The sequence below is a fragment of the Bos indicus genome, chromosome 17, assembly GCF_029378745.1.
Source record: "Bos indicus isolate NIAB-ARS_2022 breed Sahiwal x Tharparkar chromosome 17, NIAB-ARS_B.indTharparkar_mat_pri_1.0, whole genome shotgun sequence".
NCBI lineage: Eukaryota > Metazoa > Chordata > Mammalia > Artiodactyla > Bovidae > Bos > Bos indicus.
This window is the reverse complement of record NC_091776.1, coordinates 35,504,900-35,523,614: the sequence shown is the minus strand read 5'-3', so window position 1 is coordinate 35,523,614 and position 18,715 is coordinate 35,504,900. Positions and strand designations below refer to the sequence as shown.

Sequence of the window (18,715 nt, the reverse complement as noted above, 5' to 3'; positions counted from 1 at the left end):
CTGGAAACATTTATTTGCCACCTCTGCTTTAAGGGTTACTGCTGAAAATCAGGCATTAAGATTACTTAAGGAATAAGGCATTAAGATTCATTTGTTGCTACCCTTCTTATTTTTCTTTTCTCCTTCTCTCATTACATTTGGAATTATAGTCTTCTCCTTTCATCCTCTTTTTAAATTTGAATGTTTATTTTTATTCTGTTGCTTTATCTTTTCTGTTTCCACTTTCTCATTTTTCCTTTCTTTCTTCCATTTGTCAGGCTATTTGAAGTAATTACCTATTCTATAGTTTACTGTAATAAGTTGCTTAAAAATACAGAAACTACAGTTTTGTTTCTTTTTCTTCATTCAACTTTAGATGGGTGCAATTCGGGTTGCAAACTGTAATCTTCACAATCAGTCGGTTGGGGAAGGAATAAGTGCTGCAATTCAGGATTTTCAAGTGAGACAGTATATTGAACAATTAAATAATTCCAGAGTTGGACTTCAGCCTGCAGTACTACGGAGGGCCTATTGGCTTGAAGCTGGGTCAGCCAACTTAGGACTTATCACTGTTGATATTGCATTAGCTGCTGATCATCATTCTAAACATGAGGCACAAAGACATTTCTTAGAAACTCATGATGCCAGAACTAAGAGGTAAGTGAGATTTAGGAATGGTAATCAAGTTCAAATGGAAAGTATTAGATAATTATAGAGGAAATCCTACTGTTAGGAATAAAATAAGAACATCTTAAAGACTGAATGTGATCATGCTGGGTACACTTTAATGAGTAAATAAGAATCTGGTATCTAAGTAATCACATAGTATCTATCATCTCTGATGGTGTGGTTGCTGGGAAAAAAATATTTTCTGATATGTTTCTAAGCCCATGCTATGTGTGTCCATAGTGAAACAAATATAAATTACTGACCCCCCCATAACATTTTGTAATACATTTACACCCCTTCTTTCTCACCATAGCCCTCCACTTCCAATTTGTCATTCCTAGAAAACACCATTACTAATCACCATTTATTCTACAAAACTTCTGTTGTAGGTCTTCACAGTTGCAGGGAAGACAAAAAGTACCTAAACCTTAAGAAATGATTTTTAAATAGTTTCCAAAGCTTCTTACTGAATTACATCTGTTTAAAATGATAGTATGACTTTTTCCATCCTCATCTCTTCCCTTCTAAAGTTTCTAAAGCTTATTTTAAAAATAGAGAAAACTACTAAGAAATAAAGGACAATAATTATCATAATTCTACCACATTGAATCTGTTACATTTCTTCCCAGTATTTTTAATGTATTTCTGTTAAACTTGAAATCATCCTGTATTTGCACTTTAAAATTCTGCATTTCTGTAATTGTTGCCTTTTTTTAAAAAAAAGCAAAAGAACCCATTTTTTTTGTTTGATTTTACCAACAGCAAAGTAAGATTTTGGGGGAATAGTAAAGAACTGCAATTCAAGACAAGCAAACTTTGGCAAAACATAGGCAGGTTTGGAGAACAGAGGAGAGGGGCTTGCTTCTATAGAGGAAAGGAAATTGGAGAGGCTGTCTGCTTCTTCATTGGCTGCAGCCCTTCGGCAGCTTGTTTTTCCTGGGTCAGAAGGCTGGGGTCTGTGAACTGTACTTAGCCATTTCCCATATTTTAAATATATAGATTGTTTCTAAATTTCTCACTGTAAATGGAAGCTTTTCCCACAATTTCTGGGTATATCCTTTAAATAGTTTCCTCAGAAGGGTGTGTGACTGTTAAAAACTGAGCTTTTGATATGCTTTCCCAAGTTACTTCCTAGGACTCGTATTTCAGTTTATATTCCCAGCGGCTGTTTAAGAGAGTCTCTTTCTTACTGCATGTTTGCCACCCTCTCAGTGTTTTATAATAACTGAAAGGTGGTATCTCTTTATTTTGCATTTGTTTATTTGGGGATTATTTAATACTTTTTTCAGATACTTATTGGATATTTTCCCTCATTTGTGAATTGCCTGCTAGTATCCTATATACATTTATTTATTGGGATCTTGGTGTATTTCTTACCAATTTTTAAGAACTCTAGAAAGATTATTGCCCTTTTTTGATCCCCGTTACTGATATTTTGCAGTTTGTTTCATTTATTTTTCTTATGTTAAATAGATTTTAATTTTATGTATTCAAATATGTTCACCTTTCCATTTTATAATTTTTTGTACTAATTTGAGAGCACTTTGCTAGTAATCACATGACCCGTGTACTTTATTTTTTACTATTCTATTTTTGTTATTAACATAAAACTCTAAACCATCTGGATTTTTTTTTTTATGGTATGTGTGCATTAATACAGCCAAGGATGTAAATAGTTTTTTTGGGTTTTGTTTTTTTGCAAATATCTGTTCAAATATAGGAAAACCAACAAACTAGTACTTAACACCTACTCATTTCACAAAATGTTTAGATATTTTCACCTATTAATTTTTCCCAAAGAACTGTTTTTCTAGTTAAAAGAAATCCTATTGAGGTTTTTATTGAGATTACATTAATCTTTTAGGTTTATTTAAGATACTGGTATCTTATAAATCTATTAAGAAAACTCATCTGTGGACAATGTTGTTTAAAAACACATTTTGGTTTCTTTGTTCACTATGGCCTTGGAAGCCAGTTGGTATGAAGACAGTGCCTGTAGATCAGATGGTAGAGCAGGGTGATAGTGAAGCTGAGGAGGTGGCTCCATGTGACTTCAGGTGCCTCACTGAGGTTAGTTTCAGTGCTCTGATTGGTTAAGAATTGTGAAGTTTGAGATTTTATCCTACTTACTAGCTAAGAAGTTATCCTGCCACAGTTTACTGTGAGTGCTAGCAGAAGACGTGTGAAACCTGGTGAGAGACACAGGACTTTATTATAGCAAAAGTACTAGCCAGAGTCAAATGTGTTTGCATTGGTTCCCCATGTCCCCCAAATAGGATTGCCAGAGAAAATATAGGATGCGCGGTTAAAATTGTTGCAGATAAACAACAGAAAACTCTTTAGTATAAAAATACACCACCTGTTACATGGCACAAACTTATTTTTATTTGCCAAACCTGGCACCGCTATCCCTGAGTCCCATGGGGATGTCAGAAAAGACCCATGATGGATGTCTGCACATAGTAGACATTATTACTTCTGCATTACAGAAGTGGAACACTGAGCTTAGGTAACTTTTACCACTTTTATATTAAGTGGAGTGAGCCTGCTCTTTTCCAGAACCCTGAGAAGTAGCCTGGTCAGAGCCTTGCATTCTTGGCGTATCCGGCAAGCAAAAACAGGTAACCTGCCTGTGGTGAATTGCTTCTCCCTACATGGTAGCTCTAATGATACCACTCTAATGGCAGAAAGCAAAGAGGAACTAAAGAGCCTCTTGATGAGGGTGAAAGAGGAGAGTGAAAACGCTGGCTTAAAATTCAACATTCAAAAAAACTAAGTTCATGGCATCCAGTCCCATCACTTTGTGGCAAATGGATGGGGAAAAAGTGGAAAGTGGAAACAGTGACAGATTTTATTTTCTTGGGCTCCCAAATCACTGCGGATGGTGACTGCAGCCAGGAAATTAATTTAATAAGCCTTCCCAATGATTCTTTTTTATTTAAACTTTTTATTTTGTGTTGGGATATAGCCAGTTAACAAACAGTGTTGTGATTGAGGTGAACGGCAAAGGGACTCAGCCATACATATACACCTCCCAGTGATTCTAATGTGAGCCGAAGTTTGAGAACTAGTACATTGGTTTATATAAAGATAGGGACAGGTAGGATACATTTGTTGCACAACTAATGTATTCCAGATTTTGCATAATGCGTTTTACATACCTTATACATATTTTTCCTTTTGTCTTGTCCAGACTGATGTTCCTCTTCTAACTTGATATATTTATTTCTTCACTTCTAACTTGATATATTTATTCCATCTCATCTTTTACATCTCAAATATTATTTTTTTGTAATAATATTTCATTATTTTCTTTGTCACAATAGCCTCTTCTTTATCTTAGAGCACTTTACTGTAACTTATGATTAGATACTATTTGTGTGACCTGTCTTTGCCCACCATAAACTTCATATGGATAAGGTTATGTCAGTTTTGCTTAGCACCATTCAAGGCACATAGTAGATATTTTCAAGGAATATAAATGAATGACTGTAAAAAGGAAATGAAATACTTATTCTGTCTTCCTGTGAGCGCCCTGAGGATCCAATGAGATAATGCATGTGTAAAAGCTTAGAAAAATGGACTGTTAATACGAGGTTTTATTATTTAAAGTTGAAAAAGGAATAAAAATATATTTCTCAGATTTCTATAATATTTTTAAGGAAGGAGGGTAGTTAACGGCTGATAATTTTGTGTGGGGGTCACTCACAGAGCCTAAAGAATTTTACAGACAATTACTCTTACTGTCTTAATTCTTCATTCAGAGTCCTTATTACAAAATCACAATTTTTTTTCTAAAATAGAGAGTGATGTCTTATTTTGATTTTATTGAGAATTTCTTACTTCCCTCGTATTTATAACATTTTGGTGTACTAAATTTACCATATGACTAAGTCTTTGCAATGCTAAATATTATAATCTATTAAGCATAATCTATACTAATAGTTCTATCTGTTTTTTAAATTAGTGCTTAAATTTTTAGTTCTTTTGAGAATGTTTTCTGCTGTCTTTGAAGTGGATTTAAATATATATATATATATATACACACTTTATCTCTTTGATTTTTTTAAAATTTATGTTCTGTTTCTCATTATTGTTCCTACTTATTTTCATCTCACCATGGTGAGACTTTTTTTTTTAAGAAAGGCAAAATAATTAAAAAGATAGTCCACAGTAAAAACAAACCTTTGTGTTTAACTTGTCTTTTAAAAACATTAACAGTTAACATATTTAATTATTTGCTCAAAAGTTTCTGATTCCTAATGAGTTTTTGTTATGTTGTTGTTCTTTTGTTTCTTTTGTTGTGTGTTCTATTTAGGTTGTGGTTTTTGTGGCCAGATGATACCCTGAAGAATAAGAGGTGTAAGAACAAGTGTGGTTGTCTTGGTGGCTGCAGATTCTTTGGTGGCACAGTAACTGGCCTAGATTTCTTCAAACTTGAAGAGTTGACACCTTCCAGTAGCTCTGCATTTTCAAGCACAAGTGCAGAGTCTGATATGTATTATGGACAGTCTCTGCTTCAGCCTGGAGAATGGATTATTACTAAAGAAGTTCCCAAAATTGTAGATGGTAGTGTGTTGTCACTTATATTTATCTTTTGTTATCTTCATTCCTATGTCATTCTGAGAGAAGTTCAGTGTTACTTTGTTCAAATTGGTTTTTTGAGCAGTCTTTTATGTAGGCTTTAGTTATAATCTGTCTTTGTTTTGCAGGTGATTTAACGATAGCCAGATAAGACCTAGTGAGTTTTTCAGAGTTGCACAAGGCAAAAGTAGATTTACTGTTCAGATCTCCTGCTGTCAATATGGGTGATTTTTCCTAGCCCAGCTTTAAATATTTGCATATATGTCATTATTTCCCTAGAACCTAGATTCCAGAAATACACTTAGGAATAGCTGTGCTTTAAGTTTATAATTGTTTTACCAGTTTACTTCTATAGGAAAAACTTAACAATAGTAATATGTATACTATTGGCTCTCATGTTATCCACTGCTTTTGCAAAATACTCTTCTTACGACTTTAATCATCCATGTCAAGAAATTTGGTGTTTCCTTAGAGCCTGTAGGATAACTTTACAGATACATGAGTTTGGTATGAACAGTGAATGGTGGATTTAGGCATATTGAATTTATATCTATCTATTATCTTTTCTCCAAAGACTTCAGAAATACATCTTCCATTGTGTTTCTTAATTGTGTATTCCTACAATTAAATGCAATACATACTGGTAAAGTGGTCATACTGTCAAGAAGTGAAATTTAGGAAAAGTCTTGATATTGCACTAGTATTTAGTGCAATAGTACTAGTATTTAGTGCAATATTGCACTAATATTTAGCCCTTTTCCGTTGATCCATTCAAAATAATTAACTTAGCTCTGCCTTTTGTCAGTAGACAAAATAGAAAAGAAGTATTAAGTATTTAGCAATAGTATTTAGTGCAATATTGCACTAGTACTTAGTCCTTTTCCCTTGATACATTGAAAATAATTAACTTAGCTCTGCCTTTTGTCAGTAGACAAAATAGAAAAGAAGTAGTTTTAACTTTTAACAATTTATTGGCTTGATTGTCATGTATATGGAGCTCTTAGAGGAAAGAGTGGGAAATATGTATGCCAAATTCTTGTTTAAATGATTTTTCACTTAATATTAATAAATTGTACATGCTAGTTTAAGGTTACTTGACTTCAGCAGTTTTACCAGAATAAGAGCGGATTACCTTACAAAATCAGCAAATACCAAAACTTCTTGACATTTAAAGGACTAGAAAGATATGAAACAAAATTTACTTAGCTATCTTCTTATAATATTACCTTTTTACTTTTGAATAATATTTGTTTTTAAAGATTTTCATAAGCATTTCTCGTTTCATCCTCAAGCTAACCATGTGAGTTCTTTATTTTCCCTGTTTGTGGTGAAATAACTGAGGTTCATCACTGAGACTGAGTTGCATGAAGTCATTCAGTCATGTATGTGGCTGAGCAGAAACCAGAATCAAGATTATTAAAGCCACTTTAGTTTTTTCCACCGTACCACAACTGGCACTATTTATAAAGACTATGCTTGATTCTCTAACGTGTAGATCAAATTTTTACCATCACAAATGCAAGGAAGAAAATCTACAGGGAATTTGCACATGGTATAAAAGGGAGAAAACAGCAAATTCTCTAACAGCGAACAGAAGAAACCTCATTTTAGTTCTTATGTAATAGACAGTGTCTGTGTCTCTCTCCCTCAGGAATATGTTGTAATTGGTAAACTGCTATAAGTTTCTTGAGCAGGGAAGCTTGAAGTTAGCCCCTTCATAGTCCCTTCATAAATATATGACTTTCTGATTGTTGAGTTTTCCGGGAGCCACATATAGATGTACAGTGTCAGGACAGAATTAAGGAGGGCATATTGGTATAAATAAAGAATTTCCTTGGAAGGTCAGTACATTCTAGTTTCCTATCATTTAAAAGTGAATCAAACCTATTTTTCTTTTGATTTTCGTTGTGATTTTTACATTCGTGATAGTAGAAGCGAATACTACTTGTATTCTAAGTTCTTAAGTCTTCTTACCACTTAAGTTCTATCTAGAATTGCCTTCTGCTTGGTGAGATGTTTTCTCCTACTAGCAGGTTCCATCCTTGTGAATAGCACAAGGATAGCTGGAGGAGAGGGGAAGTAGGGCAGCAATATATTTTTTTTTTTCCCTAAGCAGCTCTAGAATTCTCCTTTTATCACGGTCTGCCCCTAGTTTACATAACACATCACAGGGCTCTCATAAAAGGCTGAGAGAATGTTCCAGATTCAGGAAGACAGGACAACTGAATGCAGTAATATACAATCCTAGATTGGATCCTGTACTGGAGAGGGCAAAAGGCTTTAAAGGACATTATTAGGCCTTTTGAGAAAATTGGAAAGCACATGGTAGACTAGATAACCATATGGTATCAGTGCCAAATATACCAAGTTGATAACTATACTGTGTTTTTGTATTATTCTTAGGAAATAAACCTTTTGAGTGTTTAGGGTAAAAAACCATGACTGCAAGTTACTCTTAGGTGGTTCCCAAAGTATTATGTCTGTTTATATACACTGAGCAAGTGTGGGCAAAGTGTTTAAAATAAGTAATTTTGAGTAAAATAGCTTTGATTTGTTAACACTCTTGAAATTTTTCTAAGTTGGAAATTTTTCATATAAATAGTTATTTGAAAAAGAAGAAATTCAGTCTGCAAACTCTGGTTTCATATGTATGTTGATATCTTTCCGTAGTGTTTAGCGTATTGCTATGTGAAATTAGTTACTTGTGCTTTTTAAAAACAACTACATACTTAACAACAGGGTATTCGATTACATTCTCATATTTTTCGTAAATTGTTTTTGGAATTATTGTGTTTATGTAACCTACCTTTTTGTTTGTTTAGGTAACGTGAATGGCATAAAGAGGAAAGAATGGGAAAACAAATCAGTGGGAATAGAAGTAGAGAGGAAAACTCAGCACCTTAGTCTTCAAGTACCATTACGATCTCATAGCTCATCCTCTTCCTCAGAGGAGAACAGTAGTTCCAGTGCTGCACAGCCCCTATTGGCTGGTGAAAAGGAAAGTCCCTCTTCTGTTGCTGATGACCATTTGGTTCAGAAAGAATTCTTGCATGGTACAAAAAGAGATGATGGCCAAGCAAGGTCAGTGTTCAGTTAGATTTAGAAACCTGATTGTAATAAGATTATAAGTGCTTAAACCTGTGGTGAGAAAAACTTTCTCCCTCTTCAGCTCACTTGCTGTAGAAAATTTTTTTTCCTCCTGAACCTGTTTTAAATACCTATTTGCTGCTGTTTTCCTGATTGCAAGAGTAATACTATTCATTCCAGATATTAAGAAAATACAGAAAAGTATAACAAAAATGAATATTTCCTGTCCTCCCACCACTGAAAGTGAACTGTTGTTAACATGTGGATATTAGCCTTCCAGTGTGGTGAATAATTTTTGATCCTCCCTTTGGTCCCTAGCTGATTACTCACTTCTTGAAAATCACTTTCCTCTTGCCTTGATAGCACACTTCAGATTGCCCCCCAGGTCCTTGGCTATTCTTTCTCGGTCTCTATTTCCAAGTCCTCCATTTTTTTTCCTTTCCATGCTTCTTTCTCTTATTCTTAACAGCCTACCATTTGTTAAATGTTGTTATCCCTTAAGATTCTGTTCTGTACCCTTCTCACCACTCACTTTACTATTTCCCTCTGCAGTCTTAGTAACTATTTGGCTTCAATTATGATCTGTAGTTAACATCTTATAAGTGTAAAAACTCCATCCCATACCTGTGTCCCTGTGAGCCTAGCCATCTTCTGGATGTTTTGTGGATGGCTCAGACTCAACATATTAAAAAGTGACCTTGTGCCTATCGTGCTCAGCTTGTTATGCCTCAGGAAATGGCACTCGTATATCAGTTGCTGAAGTCAGAAATATTGGAGTTATCTATGATTTATTGCTTTCCTTTATTTCCTCTTATCTGATCAAAGACACCTGGTATATTTTGTTGGATAAACTTTTAATGGATATGGGAATAATAAGTTTACAAACGCATTAGTGTCCATGGATTATGGATAGATTATACTCCAGATTTCTTTAAATTTTTATTCTGTTTTAAGCTTGACTCCATTTTTTTATTAGTTTTGTTTTTGGAACTGTATGGGGTAGAAACATATAATGTGCTATTTTGCTACTTTCTATGGGATTTTATTGTAAAAGTTTACATCTTTCTTTGTTTGTAAAAAGAATACAGAAAGATTTTACAAGTACTTCTGTTTATACTTAAATTATGTGATGTGCAATAAATGTTAATAGTTTTTCTTTCTGTTTTAGCATTCCTACAGAAATTTCAGGAAACAGCCCTGTATCTCCTAACACTCAGGAAAAGTCAGTAGGTCAGTCTCCTCTGAGATCTCCCTTGAAACGACAGGCCTCTGTGTGTTCCACCCGACTTGGAAGTACCAAGAGCCTTACTGCTGCTTTTTATGGGGACAAGCAGCCTGTTACAGTGGGAGTCCAATTTAGCAGTGATGTTTCCAGAAGTGATGAGAATGTACTAGACTCACCAAAGCAGAGGAGAAGTTTCGGTTCATTTCCATACACACCATCAGCAGACTCTAATTCATTTCATCAATATCGATCAATGGATTCAAGCATGTCAATGGCTGATAGTGAAGCCTACTTTTCTGCAGCTGAAGAATTTGAGCCCATTAGCAGTGATGAAGGCCCTGGAACTTATCCAGGTAGAAAAAAGAAGAGAAAGCAAGCCCAGCAGATTGACTACAGTAGGGGTTCCATATATCACAGTGTGGAAGGACCACTTACTGGCCAGGGAGAAAACATTCAGGATCCCCGGACTCTGCCATTCAAAACTCACCCTTCCCAGGCTTCCTTTGTTTCTGCAGTAGGTGGAGAGGATGATGTTATAGAGCATCTGTATGTTGTAGAAAGTGAGAAAACAATAGAAAGCGAACAGATTACTTCTCAACAACCTGTGATGAATTGCTATCAGACTTACCTTACACAGTTCCAGGTAATTAATTGGTCAGTGAAGCATCCAACCAACAAAAGAACCTCTAAGTCCTCACTGCATCGCCCCCTTGATCTGGAAACACCAACCAGTGAAGAAAGTTCATCATCATTTGAACAGCTTTCTGTTCCAACTTTTAAGGTATAAGCTAAATCATTAGTTTTCACTGATCAATTTATTTAGGAAAATTATTTTTAAGATGTTTTAAAAATTGCTCTCTTGGTATTTAGCTACCTTTCTGAAAGATAAAATTCCTGAAGACATGGCTTCATGTATGACAGTAGGCCTCAGGTTTATTGATGAGTATTATAAATTTAAGGATATAAAATTAAGGAAAAGTTTCAGACTTGATTATCAGAATATTAATCATGTATAGTCCATGTCTACATTATATTCTGAGATTAGGATCAAGTCTCTGTGAATTCATATTTTCTGTCTTAAAAGTAAAATTTTGGAATTGTTTTTAATAGTTGGTATTCTTTCTATTAATCCATAACTGCTTCTATGCAAATCCAGTTCTGCATACTTGATATTTGAGATCTTGTAATTTAGTATTAATTGATTATTGTCCATTTCTGTAATGTATTCTGTAAATAGCTTTTTTATAGGAAAGCTAAAAATATGTAAAAATAAATTTAGTGATAAAGCCAATATTAAAACATTTTATAAATATTTAAAAGAACTTTATGATTTTAAAGACCAAAATTGAGCATATAAAATCTTATGGAACTGATTAACATTTAAGAATTTTATGTGGTGTTTACTTATGTGTAATATATATACTCATTTAAAGTGTCTGAATGTTAATATTCTCATTGTTAATTCTGATATTTATTATATACTACTGTGTGTTAACCATTTGATGTTCAGTGGTGAGGAAACAGACATGGGGCTTATAGTTAGGCAGTTAATATAGATAAATAGATAAGTTTAAATAGATAAGTACAGTATATGATTACCAATTGAGAAGTCTTACAAAGATAATCAAAGGATGCTGGAATAGAGAATAATGGGAGGTAGTGGGGTTGCCTAGATTGTATTGACATGAAAGGTCTATCCCAGGAGGTAATATTTAAACTGGAACTTAAAGGATGAGGACAAATTGAAGATGGGAAGATTTAGGGGTACTATACTCAGGGAATAGGACCAGGACCTTAAAGCTTTATGGGAGTTTTAAGGAAATGTGATATGATCTCTTATATTTCGGCTACCAAATAGAAGTGAATTGTCATTAAGCAAGGAGGAAGTGGGGTGATGACTTAGGAGACTGTCTCAGTAGTCTGTGCAAGACATGATATATACTTGGACTTAAGTAATGATGGAAATGTGATAAATTGCCAGGGTCCAGCCCTGGTGGAGTCAGGGGTTTCGAAGGGGAGACGGCTTCAGCGATCAGGAAACAACAGCTTATTTAAATGTTAATTAAAGATATAAAGAGTGGTTAAATAAGGATAGCTCAGTGAGGAAATTCAGTGGAGAAAAGAGGCTGAATAATTCAGCCAGAAGGTGAGAGAAAGAACGACATGGGGAGACCAAGCTTCAGTGAACAAGGCCTGCACTTTATTTTCCAAAGTAGTTTTTATACCTTAAGTTATGCATAGAAGATAATGAGGGAAGGGGTAGAGTCATGCTGTAAGCCAGACTTTCTTCCTGCAAACTTATCATGTGCAAAAGTTTAGGTGATTTGCATCATCTTCTGGCCCAGAGGCCTGTTAATATTTTAAGACCCTTTCTTCAGAAAACTTATTTTTCTCTAAAGGTGATGAGTCAGGCGCCACCTTTCAAAAGCATTAGATAAAGTTGCATTCCTACAGGGCAAAGGTGTGGTGGGCTATAACAAGAAAAAGAATTAACTCAAGGGTCCAAGGTTACAAACATTAAAGCTACTACTTACACTAATTATATTAATCAATACACTGCCAGGGACACAGCAGGTAAGGGATATGGAAACTTAGCAGCAAACATTGGCCCAACAAGTGAAAAACCCTTCACCAATACAGTTTCTAATCAATCTTTTAACTGCTCAAAGGAATCTGTATTTAGACAGTTTAGAACATCTCATGCCTCTCACAGTTGGGAGGCTCTGAACAATCACATGTGGCCGGAAAAACCTATTCAGGCAGGCTAGAGGACTTCCAAAGGAGTTTGTAGGTTGAAGCACTATCACACCTAGGAACTTTATTAACTGGAGCTGTAAGTTAACTCTTTTTTCAGAGAGAGGTAGTAGGGGACAGCCCCCCCGTAAAGTCAGAGGTGTAGGTGAGAGCACAAAGCAGAAAATAGGCAGACTCTGGTTTAGAGGGTAGATACTCGAGAATTTCCAGGGGGACTCCTGAGGCTCGATCCCACCTTTGCATATGCCTAGCCTCCTTCCTCATGACCTTTGCCACGGGCGGAGCTCCTCACGCAGGCTCCGGCAATAAATGGAATGGAATATCCTTACAGATGTATGTATTTGAGTAATATGTATTAAAGAAAGAAGAAACATACTAACATAAAGAAAGAAGAAAATAGAAACAAAGTTTTTATTTTGTGATTGTACCCATTTCTTATCTTGCCTAAGATAAATTTCCCATGCCAAAATTTTAAAATGTTTTCTTTATTCCATGTGAAAATATGTTGGTATATGAATGTTTTAGTATAAAACCGAATGGCATTTGCTTTGAAGAATTACTGTGAGAAGTTAGAATTATTAATATTTTAGTATTTTCAATAAATCTTGTTTTGTTCAGGCAGTCAAATGTCTGGAGAAAATAAGCCAAGGAGTTCATATCTTTAGACAACTTCAAAAATAGAACATAAAATATTTTTTCTTTACTAGATCTAAATAATAGGCTAGCATTTAAAAGGATTTAGTTTGGTTATTTTAAGTACATTATTTATTTTGTATTCTTTTATGGATATCCCTGGAGGAGGGCGCGGCAGTCCACTCCATACTCTTGCCTGGAGAATCCCATGATTAGAGGAGCCTAATGGGCTACTCTCTATGAGGTCACAAAGAGATAGACAAACTGAAGCAACTTAGCATGCACACATGGATATAAAATACAATCTAGTTTTTCCTATAATTTAATGTTTCTCTGGGATTCTTTCCCAGTTATATACTATTTTGTCTTCTTTTGCATAAGTTTAAAATTTCATAAAATGAGAAGTGTAAAAGAAAATAAAAGTCGATTGTGCTACCAGACTCTCAAATTAGCTTTTTCTAAGTAAAGCCCAATTTAAAGAGGAACTACGGAGGAAAGACATTTGAAGTGCTTGTTTTTAAGCTTTAGTTGTGTAGTCTACTCTTGTTGCTGAATCCTCGCAGCCCTACTGTCATTTGTCTGAATAATCAGAAGATGAAATTGACAATTGAATATTTTCTGTGATTTTCTCAATTTGTCTGTTAAATATTTATATTTTACATATCAAAATCACATTAACAAGGTAATTTGGATATTCAGAAATATCAGTTGATAACATAAATTTACAGAATAACTAATATTATAATTCTAGCCTATAAGTAATATTTTCTTTTATTCTAGGTTATCAAACAGGGGCTCACAGCTAACTCTTTACTAGACAGAGGAATACAACTTTCAGGATCGACTTCAAAGTAAGTAAAAATTATGTACTTTTGAAGTTTTAAGCCAGTCTTTCTTGATTATTAGATCTTAGACTTTATTCTGAGAAATAATAATTCTTTACCTGATCATAGTATTTATTTTATGATAATAGGCCCAAATAATTTAACTCTGTTGTCTTTCATGGCTTTGCCTACATTTATGAGCATTCTGTAGCATTTCTTTTAGATATACTATGCAAACCACAACTTGACTAAATTGGGAACTAACAAGAATTTAGTATTACAAATTTTATATTTTGGAAATGTTCCATCAAATAAGTATATCAAAAAAAGTTTTATATTTAATGTATTAACCATCTTAGATCAGCTTGCATCTTAGTGCCTCATTTTTCTTGTCCTTGAAGAGTATTTGGGACATATCTAGTCCAATTTCATGAAATTTGTAGTTGAAATAATTACAAGTTTAAAGATTAAAGAGACTCCAACTGCTATTTTTTTTGTGTGTGTGGTCTTTTAAATATATATTTTGCTTGTTAAATTGTATAGTACACCATATACTCCACTGGAAAAGAAAGCTGTTGATAACACCGATGATGAGACATTAACAGAAGAGTGGACCTTGGATCAACCAGTCTCACAGACTAGGACCACAGCCATAGTTGAAGTAAAAGGAACTGTTGATATTGTTCTGACTCCCCTAGTGGCTGAAGCTTTAGACAGGTATTAATTTTGTGTAAAAGTACAACTACTATTTTATAAAATAATAAATGTATGTGATAATGATTAGTGTGTATGATATAATATTTTCATGAAAAAGAATGATGAATAATTATTGATGAAAGATTCTATTTTGATTGAATAAAAATGAAAATATATTTAAAGGGAACTGTGTTTCAGTTATTATTTGTTCCTTTCTCAGCTTAAATAATTATATATTATAATATTATAATAATTATATTACATTTTCTACTTTTTGCTTTTGGTCTGTTGAGCATTTAAAAAAAAAACAAAAAGACCAAATACCCAGGAGGTCAGGAAGCAGCAGTTAGAACTGGACATGGAACAACAGACTGGTTCCAAATAGGAAAAGGAGTACATCAAGGCTGTATATTGTCATCCTGCTTATTTAACTTATATGGAGAGTACATCATGAGAAATGCTGGGGTGGAAGAAGCACAAGCTGGAATCAAGATTGCCGGGAGAAATATCAATAACCTCAGATACGCAGATGACACCACCCTTATGGCAGAAAGTGAAGAGGAACTAAAAAGCCTCTTGATGAAAGTGAAACAGGAAAGTGAAAAAGTTGGCTTAAAGCTCAACATTCAGAAAACGAAGATCATGGCATCTGGTCCCATCACTTCATGGGAAATAGACAGGGAAACAGTGTCAGACTTTATTTTTTGGGGCTCCAATATCACTGCCGTTGGTGATTGCAGCCATGAAATTAAAAGACACTTACTCCTTGGAAGGAAAGTTATGACCAACCTAGATAGCATGTTGAAAAGCAGAGACATTACCTTGCCAACAAAGGTCCGTCTAGTCAAGGCTATGGTTTTTCCAGTAGTCATGTATGGATGTGAGAGTTGGACTGTGAAGAAAGCTGAGTGCTGAAGAATTGATGCTTTTGAACTGTGGTGTTGGAGAAGACTCTTGAGAATCCCTTGGACTGCAAGGAGATCCAACCAGTGCCTTCTGAAGGAGATCAGCCCTGGGATTTCTTTGGAAGGAATGATGCTAAAGCTGAAACTCCAGTACTTTGGCCACCTCATGCGAAGAGTTGACTCATTGGAAAAGACTCTGATGCTGGGAGGGATTGGGGGCAGGAGGAGAAGGGAACGACAGAGGATGAGATGGCTGGATGGCATCACCGACTCGATGGACATGAGTCTGAGTGAACTCCGGGAGTTGGTGATGGACAGGGAGGCCTGGCGTGCTGTGATTCATGGGGTCACAAAGAGTCGGACACGACTGAGCGACTGAACTGAACTGAATGAAGGGATAAAGAGGAAATAATGTATTCTCTATCCTACAAGGAGATTATAGTCTTCTAAGGAGACAAAACTAAGATGAATAAAATTTAGAATAGAACATAATAGGGTAGCTTAGATAAACTAGATCACAGTATTAAGTGATATTAAAATGCTTCATTTACTGTTTTTCTTCCCTCAGGTATATTGAAGCCATGGTTCATTGTGCTAGTACTCGACATCCAGCAGCAATTGTGGATGATTTACATGTCAAAGTCCTCAGGGAAGCTGTCCAAAATAGCAAGACTACCTTCTCAGAAAATGTAAGAACTTTTTGTTGAGTGAGTGTGGCAATTTGAGTATTCTTTACATGTATATAGTAGCCAAACTCAAAAAACTTGAATATACTAAAACTTTATCATTTAAATTGTAATACAGGTGGACATTTCTAAACAACCTTTATATGTCATTGGCTCTGTAAGAAATAGCATATATGACTATCAGTTCAGTTCAGTCACTCTGTCATGTCTGATTCTGCGACCTCATGAGAACCCCATGAACAGTATATGACTATACTGTGCATTAAATAAAAGTAATATATTTCTTAAAATGTGGCAATTTTTCTTTTATTTTAGAAGTAGTTTAATTCCAAGCCTTTTCTGAAGAGCTTTGGTCCTAAGTGAAGGAGTGTTGTTTAGCACTGGTACATTCATTTTCTAAGAAAGCAAATCTGTTTATTATTTTGACCTTCCTCTGTGATTAGATAACTTGTATCTTAGTATTTTTGAAGTTATTTTTGTTTACCTCTGTGAATCAAGCCACTGTCTTCTGGTGTGTGGTATTTTCCTTACATTGTGGTCTGAGTCACAAAGCTACTTTCTTAGCAGTCATGTCTTAGTGCTCATCAGTGACTGTCCACTTGAATTTCAAGTTTATCTGAGTTGTATTTGGACTAGGGACCAGGGGAGGTGAAATTAAACCTATTTTTAGTGATCCAGTTATTCAGAATATATTGGCATTTCATGTGATAGGTAATTGAGATAGAGTAGTACAAATCAAAAGAAATTTGAAAATATTCCAGCCAACAAGGAGAGCTAGTTATCAAAAACCAAATAGGTTTTCAAGTACATAGAATTTGGTGATCCTTTTAAAAAAACCTATTATTGTTATTACCATCTTTTCTGTCCCTTTTTGTGTAGGCTGATTTAGCTTTATTATGTATCACTTTTCTCAGTCTTGGGGCTGCCAGTCTGTTTCCCAGCTTTTCTAAGGTTTGGACTTTAAGAGTGGGAATGCTAACCCAGATGGCAGCTAGTATATAGATAGGTATAAAGGAGCACAGTGAATAACAAGTTGCTGTGTAGATGATGTGGAAATTATTAAAGGTCTGTGAAATAATAATACTACTTTTAATCTTTTTAGCTATCTTCTAAGCAAGATGTTAGAGGAACAAAAACTGAACACTCTACCATAGGAATGACTAATCAAGGACAAGCACAGACAAATCCTATAATGAAGCAAGATAATGTAACAATTAAAGGTCTTCAGGCTAATGTTAGCATACCAAAGGTAAAAATTTAATATTTAAAAAAATTTTTCCGAAAGAAAATATTGTGGTGATTTTTATTCTAAACTAAATGGTGGTAGAATAAAGTGTAATATCAAATTTTTTGTTTTATTTCCTTGATCTAATGTAAGAATTAATGTAATATAGTTTAACCTAAACAGATGTTGGTTAATATGTTACTAATATTTAAATAACATTAAATATTTAATGTTATTTAATTACCACTAACATTTATTTATATTAGTATTTAATCATTTTATTATTAAATAATTATATTAGTATTTAATTAACTTATTAATTAACATTAATGTTATTTAATAAGTTAATTAAATAAAACTAAAATGTTTCATATCCACCCAGTAAGAATTTCATTATTATTTTATGAGAGTTTAAATTTATAAGCTTTGCCTTCATTATACTCTCGTACACATAGATATTCCATTCCTAACAGTAGTTTTTCATTATCCTGTATATCTTGTGTTTAAGTGGTAACATTTTACTTTTCAACTCTGAAATATGTGACATTTTGTGTGTTAGGTGAACTTATGTTTGCTGCAAGCCTCAGTAGAGGAATCTCCAAATACAGCTCCTAGTAGGAGTGTGACTCATGTTTCCTTAGTAGCACTGTGTTTTGACAGAATTGCTACACAAGTTCGTATGAACAGGTAAGAAAGAGTTTATTAACCTGAGCTGTGACTATCTTGCTGGATGTAAAAGCAAACCTTAGCTGTCTTTTCAATATATTTTGGAAAATTCTGATGTTAAAACTCAAGACTGATATTGGAATTTCAAATCTCATTTTTATATTAGCAAAGTGGGTTTTAAAAAGTTTACAGTTTTTATTTACATGTTATCAGTAAACACTGAAGAATTTTTTTATTAATATTGGTTTATTTAAAATAGTGGAATTTTTTTTTAAACTAGTTAAATATTTTTACTGAGCTATATTATATACATGTTAGCCATCATACTCTTTCTTTTTCATGAAGAGGTGTGGTTGAAGAGAGTTCAAACAGTGCAGACCCTGGTAGAACATCAAATTTTGATAGGTACGTTCATGCTACTAAGATGCAGCCTCAGTCTTCTGGATCTCTCAGATCAAATGCTGGAGTGGAAAAAGGCAAAGAGATTGCAGCCAAGTTAAACATTCATCGAGTTCATGGGCAACTGAGGGGTCTTGATACAACAGGTAGGAGTCTACAACATATTTTTTCTTTGACATATATAAATGTAAGAGGATTTTGCAAAAGGAAACATAAAATATTTTCCTTTGAATATTGCTTCAGTTTTAGTATTTCATAAGAAAAGGGTATTTCTATATGAACACAGAATGTTTAACTACTGCAAAAGATAAGGTAAACTTTGGTAGGAAGATGAGTGGTATGGCCCCAAATTAGGAACTGCTTCTATCTCCCATCTGTTTGCT

At 34.3% G+C, this 18,715-nt stretch overlaps 1 protein-coding gene across 7 annotated transcripts in view; it reads left to right on the top strand.

The window, feature by feature from the left end:
• Positions 1-18,715, top strand: part of BLTP1 (bridge-like lipid transfer protein family member 1) — a 195,426-nt gene that overhangs the window by 77,206 nt on the left and 99,505 nt on the right. For all 7 annotated transcript variants that reach the window (XM_070769147.1, XM_070769148.1, XM_070769152.1 and 4 more), the window contains exons 26-35: positions 356-636; positions 4,967-5,217; positions 8,055-8,313; positions 9,488-10,325; positions 13,712-13,782; positions 14,299-14,472; positions 15,925-16,045; positions 17,145-17,291; positions 17,827-17,954; positions 18,279-18,478. In XM_070769147.1, coding sequence (XP_070625248.1) covers positions 356-636; positions 4,967-5,217; positions 8,055-8,313; positions 9,488-10,325; positions 13,712-13,782; positions 14,299-14,472; positions 15,925-16,045; positions 17,145-17,291; positions 17,827-17,954; positions 18,279-18,478 — 2,470 coding nt within the window. The remainder of the gene's footprint in view (positions 1-355; positions 637-4,966; positions 5,218-8,054; positions 8,314-9,487; positions 10,326-13,711; positions 13,783-14,298; positions 14,473-15,924; positions 16,046-17,144; positions 17,292-17,826; positions 17,955-18,278; positions 18,479-18,715) is intronic.